At 36.9% G+C, this 18,546-nt stretch overlaps 1 protein-coding gene across 3 annotated transcripts in view; it reads left to right on the top strand.

Annotated features, from left to right (window-relative positions):
• Window positions 1–3,191, top strand: part of LOC105471165 (olfactory receptor 2F1-like) — an 81,956-nt gene extending 78,765 nt beyond the window's left edge. For 2 of the 3 annotated variants that reach the window (XM_024789525.2, XM_071094312.1), the window contains one exon: window positions 1,344–3,191. In XM_024789525.2, coding sequence (XP_024645293.2) covers window positions 1,367–2,317 — 951 coding nt within the window. In that variant the 5' untranslated portion in view covers window positions 1,344–1,366 and the 3' untranslated portion in view covers window positions 2,318–3,191. The remainder of the gene's footprint in view (window positions 1–1,343) is intronic. The other variant, XR_981024.2, reaches the window with a different exon arrangement.
• The last annotated feature ends 15,355 nt before the right edge of the window (window positions 3,192–18,546 follow it).

The following is an 18,546-nucleotide window of genomic DNA, read 5'->3' as shown; positions in this document are numbered from 1 at the left end:
GCCTCTTCCCAATGTTTTCTTTGGTAAATGATACATGTATTTCATCAAGCTGAGTCTAGTCCATGTATTTGAGATACTTTCCAATTGTCTGTCTTTGCTGTTTATCATTTTTCAGACAATTGTCCATTACCATGCTTTTCTTGTACTGGAATCAAGGGAAGATGGTAAAAATGTAGAAATCCTAAAACTGTACTACATTATCTCCAGGCTTTAACTGACGTCCCTGAGACAAATCATGTCCTTATTTAGGGACTGGCCTGTCTCTCTGAAGCAGAGTAGATATAATGCAGTTGGAATCCAGGTTATTAGCTTAGCTTCGTGAATAATCTAAAGACTGAGGCTAGCACTGGTGGGTCATATACATATGTGTTCTTAAAAAATTATTCATGATGGGCTTGTTGTTTTTTTTTTCTCGTAAATGTGTTTAAGTTCTTTGTGGATTCTGGATATTAGCCCTTTGTCAGATGGATAGATTGCAAACATTTTCTCCCATTCTGTAGATTGCGTGTTCACTCTGATGCTAGTTTCTTTTGCTGTGCAGAAGTTCTTTAGTTTAATTAGATCCCATTTGTCAATTTTGGCTTTTGTTGCCATTGCTTTTGGTGTTTTAGTCATGAAATCTTTGCCCATGCCTATGTCCTGAATGGTATTGCCTAGGTTTTCTTCTAGAGTGTTTATGGTTTTAGGTCTTACATTTAAGTCTTTAATCCATCTTGAGTTAATTCCTCAAGGATCTAGAACCGGAAGTACCATTTGACCCAGCAATCCCATTACTGGGTATATACCCAAAGGATTAGAAATCATTCTACTATAAAGACACATGCACACATATGTTTATTGCAGCACTATTCACAATAGCAAAGACTTGGAACCAACCCAAATGCCCATCAATGATTTACTGGATAAAGAAAATGTGGCACATATACACCATGGAATACTATTCAGCTATTAAAAAAAAATGAGTTCATGTTCTTTGCAGGGACATGGATAAAGCTGGAAACCATGATTCTCAGCAAACTAACACAGGAACAGAAAACCAAACACCACAAGTTCTCACTAATAAGTGAGAGTTGAACAATGAGAGCACATGGACACAGGGAAGGGAACATCACACACCAGGGCCTGTCGAGGGGTGAGGGGCTAGGAGAGGGATAGCATTAGGAGAAATAGCTAATGTAGATGATGGGTTGATGGGTGCAGCAAACCACTATGGCACGTGTATACCTATGTAACAAACTTGAATTCTGCGCATGTATCCCAGAATTTAAAGTATAAAAAAAAAAGAAAAAAGTTATTATTATGGTTACTCAACAGCTTCTGTTTTTTTCTGACTCTCTCCACAGATTAATAATCCTTGAATATTTTAATGGGAACAGATAACCAGACTTGGGTGAGTGACTTTATTCTCCTCGGCCTTTCCAGTGACTGGGACGCTCAGGTCTCCCTCTTTGTCCTATTCTTGGTCATGTACATGGTGACCATGCTGGGGAACTGTCTCATTGTTCTTCTGATCAGACTGGACAGCCGACTCCACACTCCCATGTATTTCTTTCTCACCAACCTCTCCCTTGTCGATGTCTCCTATGCCACAAGCATCGTCCCTCAGCTGCTGGCACATTTTCTTGCAGAACATAAAGCCATCTCGTTGCAGAGCTGTGCAGCCCAATTATTTTTTTCCCTGGCCTTAGGTGGGATTGAGTTTGTTCTCCTGGCAGTGATGGCCTATGACCGCTATGTGGCTGTGTGTGACCCCCTGCGATACTCGGCCATCATGCATGGAGCGCTGTGTGCTAAGTTGGCCATCACATCCTGGGTCAGTGGATCCATTAACTCTCTCATGCATACCACCATCACCTTTCAGCTGCCCATGTGCACAAACAAGTTTATTGATCATATATTCTGTGAAATTCTAGCTCTGATCAGGCTGGCTTGTGTGGACACCTCCTCCAACGAGGTCACCATCATTGTGTCTAGCATTGTTCTTCTGATGACACCCTTATGTCTGGTTCTTTTGTCCTACATCCGGATCATCTCCACCATCTTAAAGATCCAGTCCAGAGAAGGAAGGAGGAAAGCCTTTCACACGTGTGCTTCTCACCTCACCGTGGTTGCCCTGTGCTATGGCATGGCCATTTTCACTTACATCCATCCCTCCAGTCCCTCTGTCCTTCAGGAGAAGTTGATCTCTCTCTTTTATGCCATTTTGACACCAATGCTGAACCCTATGATTTACAGTCTAAGAAATAAAGAGGTGAAGGGGGCCTGGAAGAAACTATTATGGAAATTCTCTGGGTTAACATCAAAGCTGGCAACTTGACTCATCAAGATGACTTAGAGAAAACAGCTTTGCCTCAGTATTCTCCACCCAACTTAGATCTGACAGGCAAAAACTACGTTGCCCTGGCAACCAGGAAGGAGATGACGTAGCGTGTACTGTGGATGTTATGTAGGAGGCTGAATTGTTGAGTTGGGGAGTGAGATGTGGGGTATTTTTATGTCATAGCAGCATGATGAGTGGAGTATGGCATGGCCCCCTTAGACCTACCACACTTATTTAGTCTCCATTTCTTTGTCTTGATAGTAATTGGAAGAAACTGTACCATATTATTGTACTGTTGGGTTTGTTACATTGTTTGTAATCATGGACCTATTCCTAGATCTTACACTGAATAACTGGTTATTTTTCAATATTTCAGACAGGTTATATTTTTGGTCAAATGCATTTTCACAATTGAAAGTTTGCTCACAATAATATGTGATGTAAGTAGCCACATGCATTATATTTGTGATTCATGGAGAAACATCAATTAAAGATCTTGTTTCACTCTGATCACAATATAACCAAAGGTTGTTTGTACACAATGACAGTGTTGGCCAAGGAAAAGCTGAGCCTCAGTAGCTGCGTGAGCCACGGTGCCTGACCACTTTTCTTAGTTGAAACTCAGGCTGTCTGGATCTAGAGTCTACACTCAGAACCATTGTCTCACGCTGCTTCTAAAAATGTTATTATTACGAACAGTAGGCAAATAGAGATCTTATAGGAGAATCTTTTACGTCCAGGGCTTCCTAAACCACCTACCCTTCAGAGATCTTTTACTTTCTTTGCAAAGGGGAACAGGACGAAGTGAGAAACACCTCCATGCAGCTATGGTGCTCTACAGTTAGTGACTCTTGTTTTCCAAAGAAGACAAATATAGCAGATGAGCTTACTGTAAAGAGTTTACCATTATTTATTTTTTGAAAAATACATTCTTTTTATTTTGAATTCTATTCCTAAAAATAAAAACCTATAACTGCAAAAATTAAAAAAAAAATTAAGAGCAAAATCAGCACATAGAGATATGGGAATCGACATTACTTTTATTATTGTTAATTTGGACAATATAACTTTGCATTTGAATAGCTTTAATTGCTAAAGTGCATTTTTGTCTGTCATCTCATTTCTTCTGTTTTATTAATTTACTGTAAGAATTGCCATAGCAAAGTACCATAGGGTAGGTGGCTCAAATAACAGAAAGGTATTTTCTCACTGCTCTAAAGGTTAGAAGTCTGCCATACAAGTGTTGGCAAGGTTGATTTCTTGTGAGGGCTTGCTCCTTGCCTTGTAGGTGTCATCCCTCTGTGTGTGTCTGTGTCTTAACCTCCTCCTCTTGTAAGGACACTTCTCGTGCTGGATCAGTGTCTATTCCAATAATTTCATTTTAGCTTAATTACCTCTTTAAAGACCTTATCTGCAAATACAGTCACATTCTGAGGTACTAGGGATTAGGACTTCAACACAAGTATGGGGAGGGGGACACATAATCCAGAAGGTATATTTATACTCGATAAACATTATAGCCTTGTTTCTTTATCCTTTATGTAGTAAGATAGGGAGAGCTGGCATTATCATTCCCATTCCAAATATAAGGAAACCATTATCAGAAGATAACATGAAAGGCTACAAAACATTTAACGCGCTTGGTATTTTATGTACTTTAAAATTACTGATGCTTATTATACAACCAGAAATAGTCTTTAAAATAAAGTTTTATTACACTCCAATTTACAGAGAAACAATTTGCTAAGGGCCATCACAAATACTAAATGCCAACTATTATTTAAGTACTATGTAAGTGCATAACTCTCTATGCCCATTCACTAAGTGCTAAGGGCTATCCAAGTACTCTGGCTAGAGATTAAGTGAAAGTCAAATCTGTGATAAATTTAAGAGCCATAAGCAGACACACAAGGGGAAGGAGACAGTGTGGCTTTCAACAGTCTCTTACACTTTTTTGACATTTCTTAATTTTTAAAATGAGTGGACATGTCCTATACTTCATGCATATGGAAATCAAAAAAGGAGACAGTTACATTTCTTGATTTTTTAAACGAGTGGACATAATCCTATAGTTCATGCATATGGAAATCAAAAAAAGGAGGCAGTCTGTGGAGTGATGACAATTTTGCTTTAAGATAAATTGTCATAAACTTATATAATGTAGATATGAAATAAGTGTAGACATCATCTGGCCTAACTTTCCATTGTCAGTAGAAGACTGAAGATGGGGCTCATATGATATCATAGGCTTCATTCCAACTAGAAAGAAACATCCCTTCCTTTAGAATAAAAGTTCCATGTCAGGGCATATCTATTGCCAAGTAAAACATAGGCTTACCTATATTGCCTGACTTACTACCTCAGAACACCACATTTTGTAACACACAATCACATACTTCCACTCCAAAGAATGTAAGACAGAAACAATTCCTTGTAAAAATTCGATAGAACTTACCCATATAACTAGCTTTGTGGGAATACTTTTAATAAGTATTTCATTTCTCTAATGTTTCTGAGAATTTTTCAGGCTATTTTATATTCCATCAGCTTTTAATGAATTACATTTTACTAGGAATTTGTCTATTTTTAAGTTTTTAAATTTACTGACATAAATCTCTTCATAACTTTGGTGATTATCTTTTGAATGTCTACTGAAATAGTACTTATATCCTTTTTATAACATTATTTGTCGTTTTTCTCTTTCCTTTCTTAAATCAAGTTTAATGGTGCATATTGTACACACAGTGAGATTCACCATTTTAAGTGTATGGTTCTATGAGTTTTTGATGAAAGTTTATGACAACCGCAAACAAAATATGTAATATGCCAAAAGTCATTTTGTGACCCTTTGTGGTAATGCCGTCCTTATTTATTTCCAATTACTTTTGTCACAGGAATGCAAAGTACTCTTCAAAAGTGTTAAGGTATGAAAGTCCAGGAAAGACTAGAATTGTTACAGAAGAAAGGAGACTGAAGAGAAATAACATGTAAATACGATGTGGGATCCTGGATAGCATCTTAAATTTTAAAAAAAGACAAAGACCAAAGAAATGAATGGGAAACTGATGAAATTAGATTAAGCATTGTAATTTAGCTAATAACAAAATAATATCAGTTGCAACAATGCTAGTTTCCTGTTCTTTTATTTGTATTATAGTTATATAAGATGAGAATATTAATGGAAATTTTCTGTGCTATTTTTGAAAATTTTCTGTAGTGCTAAAATTACTTCAAAATAAAATCTTTTAAAAAATAAGCCAATGTAATTCACTACATTAAGAGCATACAGATTTTTTAAAGTGCTCATCTCAATAGGTGACAAAAACATTTGACAAAATTCAATGTCTATTAATGATAAAAATTAAATAATCTAGAAATAGAAGGGAATTTCCTAAATACAAAAAAGACATCAACAAAATTCTATTAATTAACATCATTCTTAATGGTGAAAGATTAGATGATTCTCTCCTAGATTGGGAACAATCAAGGACGCTCACTCTCAGCACGCCATTTCAATATTCTAGGTTCTAGTCACTGAAAAAAGGAAAGCAAAAGAAATGAAAGAATAAAGATCAGAAAAGAAAAAAAGTCAACCTATCTTTACTCACAGATGACATAATCATCTACATAGAAAATCTCAAAGAAGCCACAAAAAAGCCCTATCAAAACTAGTAAGGAGCTGGGCACGGTGGCTCAAGCCTGTAATCCCAGCATTTTGAGAGGCTGAAGCAAGCAGATCACCTGAGGTCAGGTGGTTAACCAGCCTGGTTAACATGACAAAACCTTGTCTCTACTAAAAAAATACAAAAAATTAGCTGGGTGCGGTGGTGGGCGCCTGTAATCCCAGCTACTTGGGAGGCTGAGGCAGGAGAATCGCTTGAACCCAGCAGGTACTCCAGCCTGGGCAACAAGAGCAAAACTCTGTTTCAAAAAAATAAAAAATTAAATTAAAAAAAACCCAATAAGGGATTTAACAATGGCAAAGGATACATGTCAGTAATAAATAATATATTTTATTTTTAGCAATGAGCAAGTAGAAAATAAAATTAGATCAAAGTGTCATGTAAAAGAGCATAAAATCATGAAATAATACTTAAGGGAAAGCTAAATATGTGCAAGATTATACAGTGGAAACCATTTTTAAAATGAGGGCCATTAAAGAAGAACTAAACAGATATTTATGTCATATTCAAGGATTGGGAGATTCAATATTTTATTAAGATGGTAATCTCTCCAATTTGATCTGTAAATTCATTGCAATCCTGGTCAAAATCTTATCAGGAGTTTTTCAAAAATTTGACAATGTGATCTTAACATTTATACAAAAAACAAAAAGCTGAGGATGGACAAAATAGTTTTGAAATATAGAACAAACTTGACACACTCACTGATTTTAAAACTTAGTCAATACAGTCAATATACTGCAGTAGTCAATACAGTGAAATATTTCTTCAGAGGTAAACATATGGATTAATGGAATAGACAAGAGTCCAAAACTAGACGAAATTCACCAATTCAGTCCATTGATTTTTGATAAAGATGCCAAGGTAATTCAAAGGAGAAAAGATAATCGTTTCTACCATGGTGCTTGAAAAATTAGACACCCATAAAAAGAAAGAAAAAGGGAAGGAAGGAAGGAAGGAAGGAAGGAAGGAAGGAAGGAAGGAAGGAAGGAAGGAAGGAAAGAGAAAGGAAGGGGGAAAGGGGAGAAAAGGAAAGAAAGGAAAGGAGGAAGGAAGGAAGCAAACAACCAAGAAAGGAAGGAAGGAAGGATTTTTTTTTATATACACTACATAGGAAAACTAACTCTTAGTGGATTAGAAGATTAATGTAAAAGTAAAATCATAAAACTTCTAGAAGAAAGCATGGGAAAAAACTTTGCAATCTGGGGTTAGGCAACGATAAATTGGACTTCTTTAACTTGTAAACTGTACATTTGATAACATTTAAAAACTCAAACCATTTAATAGCAAAAAAACCACAATTTTAAAAATGGGCAAAGAACTTTGATTTTCTTTGTTTTACTGTTTTGTTTTATTAATTTGGCTTTAATCTTTACTATTTTTTTCATTGATTTATGACCTTAATTTTGCTTACGATGCTTTTGTCTGCTGGCTCTGCATTTTTGTAGCACTTGTATAACTAAATAGGTCTTTATTTCTCTTTCATTTTTGAAATATATATTCTCTGGGCATAGAATTCTAGGTTGGCACTTTTTTCATCTTTCAGTTCTTCTGTAAGTCTTATCTGTGTTCCTCTGTATGCAATGTGCCTTTTTTCCTTGTGGCTCCTTTCGTAATTTTTGCTTCATTACTTATTTTCAACATTTTAGGAATATAGCACTTTGTTATGTTTTTATTTTTTTATTTTTTTATGCCACAGGTTTGTTGAGCTACTTAAATGTGCAGGTTCACTGTTATTATCATATTTGAAATTGTGGGGCTTTTAATTGTTGATTATGTTTCCCTCACACCTCATCCCTCCCTTTTCCCTCTAGGACTCACAACTTATTGAAGCACATTCAACTTTTTCACTCTTTTATAACTGTCTGTTTCATTTTGGATAGTTTCTATTGCTATATCAGCAAATTCTCCTATCTTTTCTTTTGCAGTGTCGAATCTGCTGTTACTTCTATCCACTGCCTTTTTTTTTTTTTTTTTTTAATCTTAGATATTGTGTTTTTCATCACCTAGTAGTTTGAATTGGGTGTGTTAATGATGGCAGCAGCAGCCTGTCTGGAACGGCCACGACCATGACGCCGGCTGCAGTGACTGCAGTGACGGACATGCGGCTGGGGCTGCAGCTCCGTGGAGTTGGCGGGAGCCAGGAACAGGCAGAAGCCCCAACCCCATCCAAGTTGGAGGGGCAGCAACCCCACCCTCAGGAGTGCAGCTGCAGCCACCCAGCGGCGGACCTGGGCATCTCCGCACTCTCAGGGGCCCAGGAAGCCCCCATTCCCCCACAGGATAGAGAGTGCCTGCTCCCACTGCCTGGACTCTCCGCGTTCTCAGTGACTGGTGCCCTCTCCAATTTTGGAGCAAAGCTGTAGCTGAGCCCCGGCTCTGTCACGACCTGGCCAGGTGTGCGTGTCCTCAGGGCAGTGCTGACACACCAGTCCTCTGCCACCTCGGCCTAACATGCATGGGAGGAAGGCCAAGAGGGGGCTAAGGGTGGCTCAGTGTGGGCCTGCAGGCACCCCTCAGCACAAACAGCCTGGGTGCCATGGGCACCATGGACAGCAGGTTAATGGCAGCAGGAGGCGGACTGGCTCCTGGGCGGAAAAGAATGGGTCCCCAGTAAAACCTCATCTTCAGGCCAGGGACAGCCTGAAACCTGGGGTCCAAGCTGCCAGTTCTGCAGACCGGAATGATAACTTAGGGTGCTTTTTTCATGCCACCCCATGGCTGCCCATGGACCAATCAGCATGCACTTCCTTACCTCTTAAGCTCATAAAACCCCCAGACTCAGCCAAACTTGAGTAAATGTAGCGATAACCTGCCTGTGGAGAAAAGCTACCCATTGTGGATCTTCTCTCAGCTGAGAAATGAGCAGATGTCGGGGACTACCTGCCTGCAGAGAAGAACTACCCACTGTGGGACAACTTGCCTGTGGAGAGGAGCTACCCACTGCGAGTCTCCTCTGAGCTGTTCTGTTGCTCAGTCAAGCACCTCTTTGCCTGGCTCACCCTCCACTTGTCCGCATACTTCATTCTTCCTCGACACAGGATGAGAACTTGGGACCTGCCGAATGGCAGGACTGGAGGAGCTGTAACACAAACAGGGCTAAAACACATCCTTTTCTCACCATGTTGCGAGCAATGAGAAGGAGGGAAGAGAGGCGAAAAGAGCTGTGGCCCTTCGCGGATCCCAGACCTAGGAGCTCCCCGAGCCAGGGCTGTAACACCTTCTTTGGGGCTCCATGGTTCCTGGAGTCTCCCAGTTTCCAGGTGCCACCGTGTTGCCCAGTGCCAGCTGTGGAAGCTGCTTGCAGTACACCTGCTCTAGCTGCAGCCTGACAGGGAACTGGCACCAATGTCAGCATCTGGAGCTGCCCACCCTGCCATAGCTGACTTGCCTGGGTGTGCATAGAGGCCAGGCCCAAGCTTGCTCGCTCACACACCCCTCACTGCTCTATGCCTGGCTCACCCTTGGCAGGCATGGGATCCAGGCCAGTAGTGCAAACTGAACTCAGCCTGCCAGTCTGAGCGGGTGGACCAAGACCAGCGAGCCTGAGCAAAACTTGGGCAAAGGTGCCACCGGCCACAGCTGGCAAAGTGACACCCCAAGGATCCTGTGACATTAATATCTTGGGTTTTTTTCTCCTCATTATGTGTAGGCTTTCCTGTACCAACTTAAATGTGAAATTTATTTATAATGGATATTTTAATGTACTTGTCTTCTAATTATATCATCTGTTATTTCTGTATATGTTTTTATTGATTGATTTTTCTCTTTATTGTGGCTTGTTTTGGTTCCCTCTCCTTATGTTGTGTCCTGGGAACTTTTTTTCTGCTACTTTGCATGCCTGGACTTATTTTAATTGGATTGTAAGTATTGTGAGTTTCATGTTTTTTGGTGCCGAATACTTTTGTTTTCCTTTAAATATTTTTCTCTTTTCTCTGGGAAGCACTTAAACTGCTTGGAATTAGTTTACGTATCGAGTCTTGCTTTTAAGGGGTGTTAGGTTGGGTCCAGCCAAGTGTTAAGTGTAGGGTCAATTTGCACTGTTCCTGAGGCTATGCCTTTCTAAGGATTCTACTCAATGTCTTGTGTGTTTGAGGTCTTTCTATCCTCACTGGAGAGCACATGAACTATTCTGAGCCTTGTGTTAGCTTTAAAGATTAGTCTTTTTACTTCGGTCTGATGGTTATTTCCTTGGCCTAGGAAGGTTCCTCATATTTATGCAAAGATCAGGTCAGCAAAAGATTGAAGGATAACCATCTTCAGATATTGAAAGTTTTCCCTCATTTTAGCTCTCTTCTTTGTCACTCTTCTCCAAACTATAAATTTTGTCTTCTCAACTCAGGATGACCATGGGCTCCATTTGAGTTCCCTCTCTTTGTGCTGTGGCCTGGTAACTCTCTCCGGGAAATAAGCAAGGGTACTTATGACTCACCTCATTTATTTTCCTTCTCTGGGATAGTACTGTTTTGCCCTGCCTTTTGTCCAATGTCTGAAAACCTTTGCTTCATATATTCTGGTCAGTTTTCTAGTTCTGTAGGTCAGATGAATACCATCCCAGCTATTCTATCATGGCCAGAAGGTGAATTCACAATCACTTCTGATACTGTTTTATTTAATGCAAAGATCGTGCTTAATTGTCTTAATAATTATAATAATTTATCTGTAGATTTTTTAGGTTATTTATATAGAAAATTATATAATCTGAAAATAAAATAACAATATTACTTTTTTCTCCCCAATCCTGATATTATTATATTTTTTTCCCTGTGTTCTTCTACTGGTTAGGACTATCAGTATAATGTTAAAAAAGATAGGTTGATATAGGTTGGCTCTGTGTCTCCACCCAAATCTCATGTTAAATCATAATCACCAGTGTTGTGGGGGGAATCTCGTGGGAGGTGACTGGATCATGGGGGCAAATTTTCTCTGTGCTGTTCTCATGATAGTGAGTGAGTTCTCATAAGATCTGACTGTCTAAAAGTATGTAGCACTTCCCCCTTCACTCTCTGTATCCTGCTACCATAGGAATGTGTGCTTGCTTCCCCTTCATCCTTCCACCGTGATTGTAAGGCCTCCCTAGCAATGCCTCTTGTACAGCCTGTGGAACTGTTAGCCAATTAAACCTCTTTTATTTATAAATTACCCAGTGTCAGATAGTTCTTTATGGCAGTGTAAGAACAAACTAATATATAGGGGTATGACATTTTTATTTTGTTTCTAAGCTTATCTACTTTATGTGCATTTCATCAGTAGTAAGGTCTATATTTTTTAAAATCACGAATATATATTAATTTTAAAATATCTTTCTGTGTCTATTAATATGATCATATGGCTTTTATCCTTTTACTAATAATGTGGCAAATAATCGAGTATTTTCTAATATTAAACTTTTTTGTCTTGAGTTAAACCAAGTTTGTATGATGCATTAAATATTTTTATATATATGAATGTATGGGAGTTGCTATATATTTTTTAAAGTTTTCTATCCATTTTCCCCACTCAGACTGAATTTTTCTTTCTTTCATATTCCCTATCTAGTTTTGGGATCATGGTTATGATAATCTTACACAATTAGGTATGCCATAATCCCTCATTTTTTTCTTTTGAAAATCTTGTGCAAATTTGAAAGCATGTGTTCTTTTAATATTTGATAGAACTCCAAAATAGATCTGTGAAATACATTGCTACATTGTTGCAATCAAATCTTTTTAATAGATCAGCAATTCCTTCTCAAAGAGAAGATCGGGTAAATTTTATTTATTTTTCTAGCACATGTATTTTTTTTCCGAAGTGGATCTGATGTAATAGCCATGGATTTTTCAAGGTCCTAGCTATTTATCAACTTGTCCCACACTGGGCTAGAGAAGCTCAGAAGAGCGACATATTTTAAAAGCTCTCTCCGTATATATTTGAAGATAATTTTGAAATGATGTTTGCTTTCTTTTATAGTATTAAGAATTTTCTTCTTAAAGGAGGAAATAATTGTCTTCTTTCTGTTACTTGCTAAATTAAATGGTGTTTTCCAAGGATGAGACTACCCCTTATTTGTATTCTCTTTTCTCATATTTAATTGATAAATAAAAATTGTATATATTCAAGAAGTATGACATGATTTGATATATTTATACATTACATAATGATTACCACATCAAATTAATTAACACACCCATCACCACCATGCTGTACCTTAGATACCCAGAACTTGTTCATCTGATAATGGAACGTTTTACCAGCATCTCCCTATTTCCCCATATCCTATCCCCTAGAAACTATGGTTCTATTCTCTACTTCTATGAGTTTAACTTTTTAAGATTCCACATATAAGTGAGATCTTACATTTTGCCTAGATTTTTGCACTTACCATAATGTCCTCCAGGTTTATCTACATTGTAACAAATGACAGGATTTCCTTTTTTATGGCTGAATAATATTCCTATATATAATATATATTCCAATATAAAATATCATCATCCAATATATACTGGAGTGATATAACCAGTTCACATTCCCACAAATATACAAAGATTTCCTTTTCTCCACACAAATTCCCACACACATTCCCACAAATATACAAAGACTTCCTTCTCTCCACACCTTCACCAACACTTATTATCTGTTATCTTTTTAATAATAGTCATCCAAACAGGTGTAAGGTAATATTGTGTTTTTTGATTTGCATTTCTCTGATGATTGGTGTCACTGAACACCTTTTCATATACTTGTTTGTCATTTTTATGTCTTCGCTGGAAAAAGAGCTATTCAAGTTATTTGCCAGTTTTTGAATTGGGTTATTTGTGGGCTTTTTTTGCTATTAAGATGTCTACATTTTTTATATGTTTTGGATACAAACTTCTTATCAGATACATGGTTTGCAACTCTTTTCTCCCATTCCATAGGTGGCTTTTTCATCCTGTTGATTGTTCCATCAATCAACATTTGTGTGAAAACATTTAGTTTGAAGAAATCTCACTTCCGTATGTTTCCTTTTGTTGCCTGTGTTTTGGTATCATAATCTATTTGGATTATTTGTTGTCCTCCTTGCATCAAATGATTTTAAACTATTTTCTAGTGAAACTTATAATATATTGCCCAGACTAATCAAAATAGAGGAGATAGAGAGAACTGGAAGAAAAAAACAATGTCAGCAAAAGAAAAAGACACATTATCACAGTTTCTATATAAATTAGAAAATATAAGAAAATATTAACAAATTTAGGCCCATAAATTTGAATGTTTGATGGGACAGAAAAATTTCAAAAAAAAAAAAAAAAAAAAAAAAAACCTTACCAAAATGGACACATGAAGAAATCGTGTGTCTTATATTTAAGAAATTCGAGTCTGTGTTTAAGAATTTTCCTTCAAATAATTATTTTAAATAAAGTGTTTCTTCAAGGAATTCTACCAAATATATAAGATATAAATGACACCAGTCATCCACAAAAACCATTTCATGTATTCAATATAGAAAGGCTAATTATATTTTCACGTAATTTAAAAGACACTGTTTAAAACAACATTTCAAAACTTCAAATCTGGGAACAAATCTAATGAGAGATCTACAACACATATGTATAGATTAAAAATACAGATACAAAATACATGGAAGAATATAACTTTTACATGGATTGGAAGACACAATACCATAAAAATGTCACTTCCCCCCAAATGGATTTTCAGATTCAATGAAAATCAAATTAAAATCTTAGCAAGTTATTGTCCTGGAAATTTTTGAGAACATTTTAGAATCATATTAAAAATTTATATGGCCTGAAGTGTCAAGACGACTTAAAAATTTAGAATCTAGTTGGAGGATTTACACTATGATAAAACAAGATTTATTATAAAACTATAGTAATGAAGAAAATGTAGTATTGGTATAGCAATAAATAAACAGACCAATGGGACAGAAAAAAAGAGCCTAGAGCCTAGAAATAAAAACCTACACAATAAATTGAAATTTGGTTTATGGCAACACATGGGAGTAGTGAAGAAGCAATTGTGAATAGACAAAGATGAATTGTGGTAGACAAAGATTTCTCATTCAGGACACAGAACGTTAGAACTATATGAAAAACAATTGATATATAAAACTACATTACAATTAAGAGAATCAATTCATCAGAAGCACAATGAAGAAAGTAAAAAGGCAAGCCACACCATGGAAGAAAATATTTTATGACAGATGACTTACATTCAAAATATATAGCGAGCCAAAATCAATAAGAAAAAGAGAGATAGCCCAGTAGAAAACTGGGCAAAATATTGCATATACATTTCACAAAATGGAATATCCAAATGGCCAATAAATATTTGAAAATACGTACAACGCTGTCATTAGGGAAATGTAAAATATAATCACAGTGAGATACTACTATGTACCTATGAGAATGGTTAAAAAGGAAAAAAACTGACAATAACAAGGGTAGAGAAAGGATGAAGCAAAAATAAAAATCCTAATGTGTAGTTGATGGAAATTTAATTTATACAACTGTTTTGGCAAACTGACAATGTTAGCTAATGTTGGGCGTGCATTTAACTTGTGATGTAGCAATTACACTACCAGGCAACTGAAATGGGTACATATGTGGGATGAAAGATGAGTGTGTTGTATGTGTCTATGAATGTTCATAGCAGTATTGTTTTTAATAGCTACAAACTAGAAACAACGCACGTATCTAACACAATGGATATATAATTTGAAATGCTTAAAGTATGCAGTAAATTTCTGTGGTATTTGCAGAATATAAGGGTTAAGCACTATATACATAGTTAAATAATTTGACAGATTGAAGTACTTTTTCAGCAGTCAGAATGAGAAAGGTTTCACAAAACAGTTGCATCAGTTGTGAAAAGATATTTGATCATAAATAATGCACAACTTAAGTGTCATGTTAAAGAAGATAATGTTCAAAGGTCATATAGATGATCCATGAATAACTGGACACTTGGGTCAAATATTCCAAATCATGAGTGTATGGACACAACATCATGGGCAAGTTACAGCTTCCTCAAAGTGAAACTTCAACAAAGGCTTAGAAGAATGTCCCCTGGGGAACTGGGACTTTGAATTCTCTTCTCATGTTTTGGGCTCAGGAAACACTACATTCTTATTTGTAAATTCTCTTAAATGTATATGTAAGAGTTTAAGGTGAAGAAGTCACCATATTGAAATTCCTGAATGAAGGAAAAAGAAATGAAGGGGAAAAATGAAAGAAAAAAAAAAGAAGAAAAAGTAAGAGAAGCCTAATAAACACAGCATAATTGGCCTGCAGAGATTTTCTCTCTGAGGGGAAAGAAAATAACTTCTAAATCCTGCCTCTTGCCCAGCCCTCTCTTCCTGGGGTAGTGCTGACCTCTTGTCATCTCCAGTGCTGTATTGGAACCTTGAGCCGTGAACCCAGGGTTTCCTCCTTAACACACACAGCTGCTTCCTAGATTTTTAAGCCTTATGTGACAATAGGAATGAATTTGGTTGGTGGAATGATAAAAGTCTCATTTTGGCAATTGGTTCCAAGAAACCATAGCTTGAATAGCCAAATTGAGGAGGAAGTTATTTTCAGATACCTCTGAGAAAAGAAGCACCCAGCATAAGGCTTTGACAGCTTTCACAGGAATCGCCAGGCTTAGCTGGTAATGTTTCCTGCATCCCACTGCAGCACACAGCAGCACTAACTCCTGGAAATGTGGACTAGAGGACAGGTTTGTGTTGACTGGCTCATAAATGATGATGGTCATAAGGTAACTTCATCAGAATAACCAAAGCGTGTGTTGCTGCCAGCACTGTGGCTATACCTAAGGAAGTTGGGATTGGGAGAGCAACTCAGCCAATCGACATTGTGGGAAAAACTCAAGCTTTCCATGTGGCTTTGTTTTTTGAAAAGAATACTTGTAATTCATCACCATAGGAAGCTTGAATCATAAACTCAGGAAGAAAAGGTGATATAGGAATGCCGTTCGCCTTCACTATTTTTGTCAATTATAACATTGCCACCTTACTTTAGAAAATCTGCTTAACTTTTATTTACATACCACATTTTCAAAAATGTTTTAAGCTTTATTATTTTATTCTTTGTTTTTTTCTTAAGAAATCATTATTTTTACCATTAGCATTATATTCTTATTTCATTAAGGATACATATATTGCCGTCCTCCAATGAATTAGGAAAGATTTGCACTTACGCTCCCTTTAGACAGATCAAGAAATGAGTTAATGAGAGATGAACTGGTAAATGCAAATTCATTGGCAAAGCAGTTCATACACTCCCAGGAAGAGGCCGTAAAAAAAAATAACGAAGATGATGCAGAAATATGACATGCTAACTACAGGTATTTTTATTTTATCTTTAATCAGTACCTTCTTGGGCCTTACTGGCCAAAAATCAGGGATTACTAAAGTTTGTCAAACCTTTAACTAATTTTTATTTTTTTTAAGAAGTAAAAGGTTTAAAACTCCAAGAGATTAATGTCAGTTGGTTTTTTCAACCAGGTTTCCTTATTTGGTACCTGAGATCCATTAAGGCATCATCAAATGTACCCTTCTCTGTTAGTTTCAACCCTTTGCTGATGAAATTCCTTTATATGAATTGTTTCATAGGTCATAGTAGAACTGACTACTACTCCATTGAATTTTCAAAACTAGTTTATAACATATTGTCTGTTTATGGCCAAGTCACATGGACAGGTCCCAGGCATTGATTTTCCCCTTTGAGATGAGGCGTCTCTCTCTTTTTACCTGCAGTACCTGCCAGTTACGCTTTCATAATTTGACTATTTTATTCATTAGGGATTATAAAAGGGTAGGTTTCTTCTTTCTTTGATAGAAATATTACGAAGTGATTTATTAATCTTTTGAAGCTTTAGAGTACATTTTAAAGAATTAAAAAACATTTAGTACTTTTATTGCCTCCTCTCATTGTAACTTACATAAATTATCTCTTGGGATAGGAATGGTTTATGAAGCTTAATTTATTCAAAGGTGAATAAAGGATTATCATATCCAAATGCCCATTGACTTTTTGTCTGCTAGCTTATCCACGTGCTCTGGACACCCTATTTATCTGCAGTTAATGGCACTACCAGACCACAGATGGAAAGTAGGTAATATTTGGTTGGAGCATCTGGGTCTAAGTTTCATTTTCTTTTGCCACAAGACAGAGTAATTAAAAAATAGAGTATGTGGGAAATTTAGAGTAGGCTTTGGTAAGACCATAAAATGTTTCCAAATCATTTGTGATTTGAATAAGGTGCAAACACAGATTACTAAGAGTTTCAAAGAGCATTTTTGAATACTAGAGCCCTTGAACTTTCCAAAATACTGTTTATCATCAGTATTAGAAAGTGTGGAGATGGTATTGAGCAGGCTAGAGTGTTACCTTTTGGTTCTGTGAGCCACAATAGAAGGAGAACAGTACAGAGATAAGAGAAGACAAAGTTTTCCAAGGGAGTGGAACAGCAAAGTATTTGAGATGAGAACAAGAATAAAGGGAATTGAGAGAAAGAGAGTGAGAGATAATCAATACTCATTTCAATGAGTTAATTCCAGTTAATTATTTTCCATCACACTGTAGTCTCCAAATTGTCACTATTCAGGACAATACAAATAGACCCGGAGGGAATATGCAACTAGATGACCATTATCTCTCAGTTAATAGGCTAATACTTCTAGCAAATATATAAGTTCTTATCATTTATTAGGGAAGATAGTAGGTGCATCACTGACATATAGTTTCTGGACAGTCATTGCCTGCTGTTAACACATACTCTGCTACTTTTCTGCAGGAGGATGAAAATGACATTGGGCATTCTTTCCTCTTACCTTATCATCCAGATAAGAGACTTTTGACAGTTTTTACCACTTAAAAATCTATTTTATGTTTGCTTTCTAAGATGAAGCCCCAAGTTTCTAATTATAAATGGATAAAAATGGGGCAGCATAGTTTTGTAGTTAGAGAATTCAGAGATCAAAAAATTTAAAATGTGTTCGTAACTGTTAGGTTACTTTACTATGGATTCTGAGACAGTAAGGAGGGAAAAACGGGTATCCAACAAAGAAGTAAGCAAACTTTATAATTAGAAATTGGATGTAAAAGAAGAGATTCCAGTTTCACAGTTGATCTTTTTAAGTCAAGTGTCCACTCATTTTAATAAAATCTTCCCCACTTAAGGAAGAAGAGGTTTTTTTCCTCAATGAATGCGAACATCTACAGGTTCTATTGTGGCCAGAACATTCAAGGAGATGTATATAATCTGGAAAACAACATCACTTAATATTAGATGGGCTACCTGGCGTAAATGACCTCATAAAGCCTCTGCCACCCTGAAGTTCTGGGACTTACTGATTTATGACTTGGGTTTGGTCCTCAGAGGCTCATGGGTAGAGAAAACCAGACATGGATGTGTGAATTCATTCTGCTCGGATTGTCCAGTGCCTGGGAGACTCAGGTCTTCCTCTTTGTCCTGTTCCTGGCCATGTATCTGGTGACTGTGCTGGGGAACTTCCTCATCCTCCTCCTTATCAGGCTGGACAGCAGGCTCAATACACCC

The sequence above is a fragment of the Macaca nemestrina genome, chromosome 4 (assembly GCF_043159975.1).
Source record: "Macaca nemestrina isolate mMacNem1 chromosome 4, mMacNem.hap1, whole genome shotgun sequence".
Lineage (NCBI taxonomy): Eukaryota > Metazoa > Chordata > Mammalia > Primates > Cercopithecidae > Macaca > Macaca nemestrina.
The sequence above is the reverse complement of the archived record's forward strand: the minus strand, read 5'-3'. Positions and strand labels throughout refer to the sequence as shown.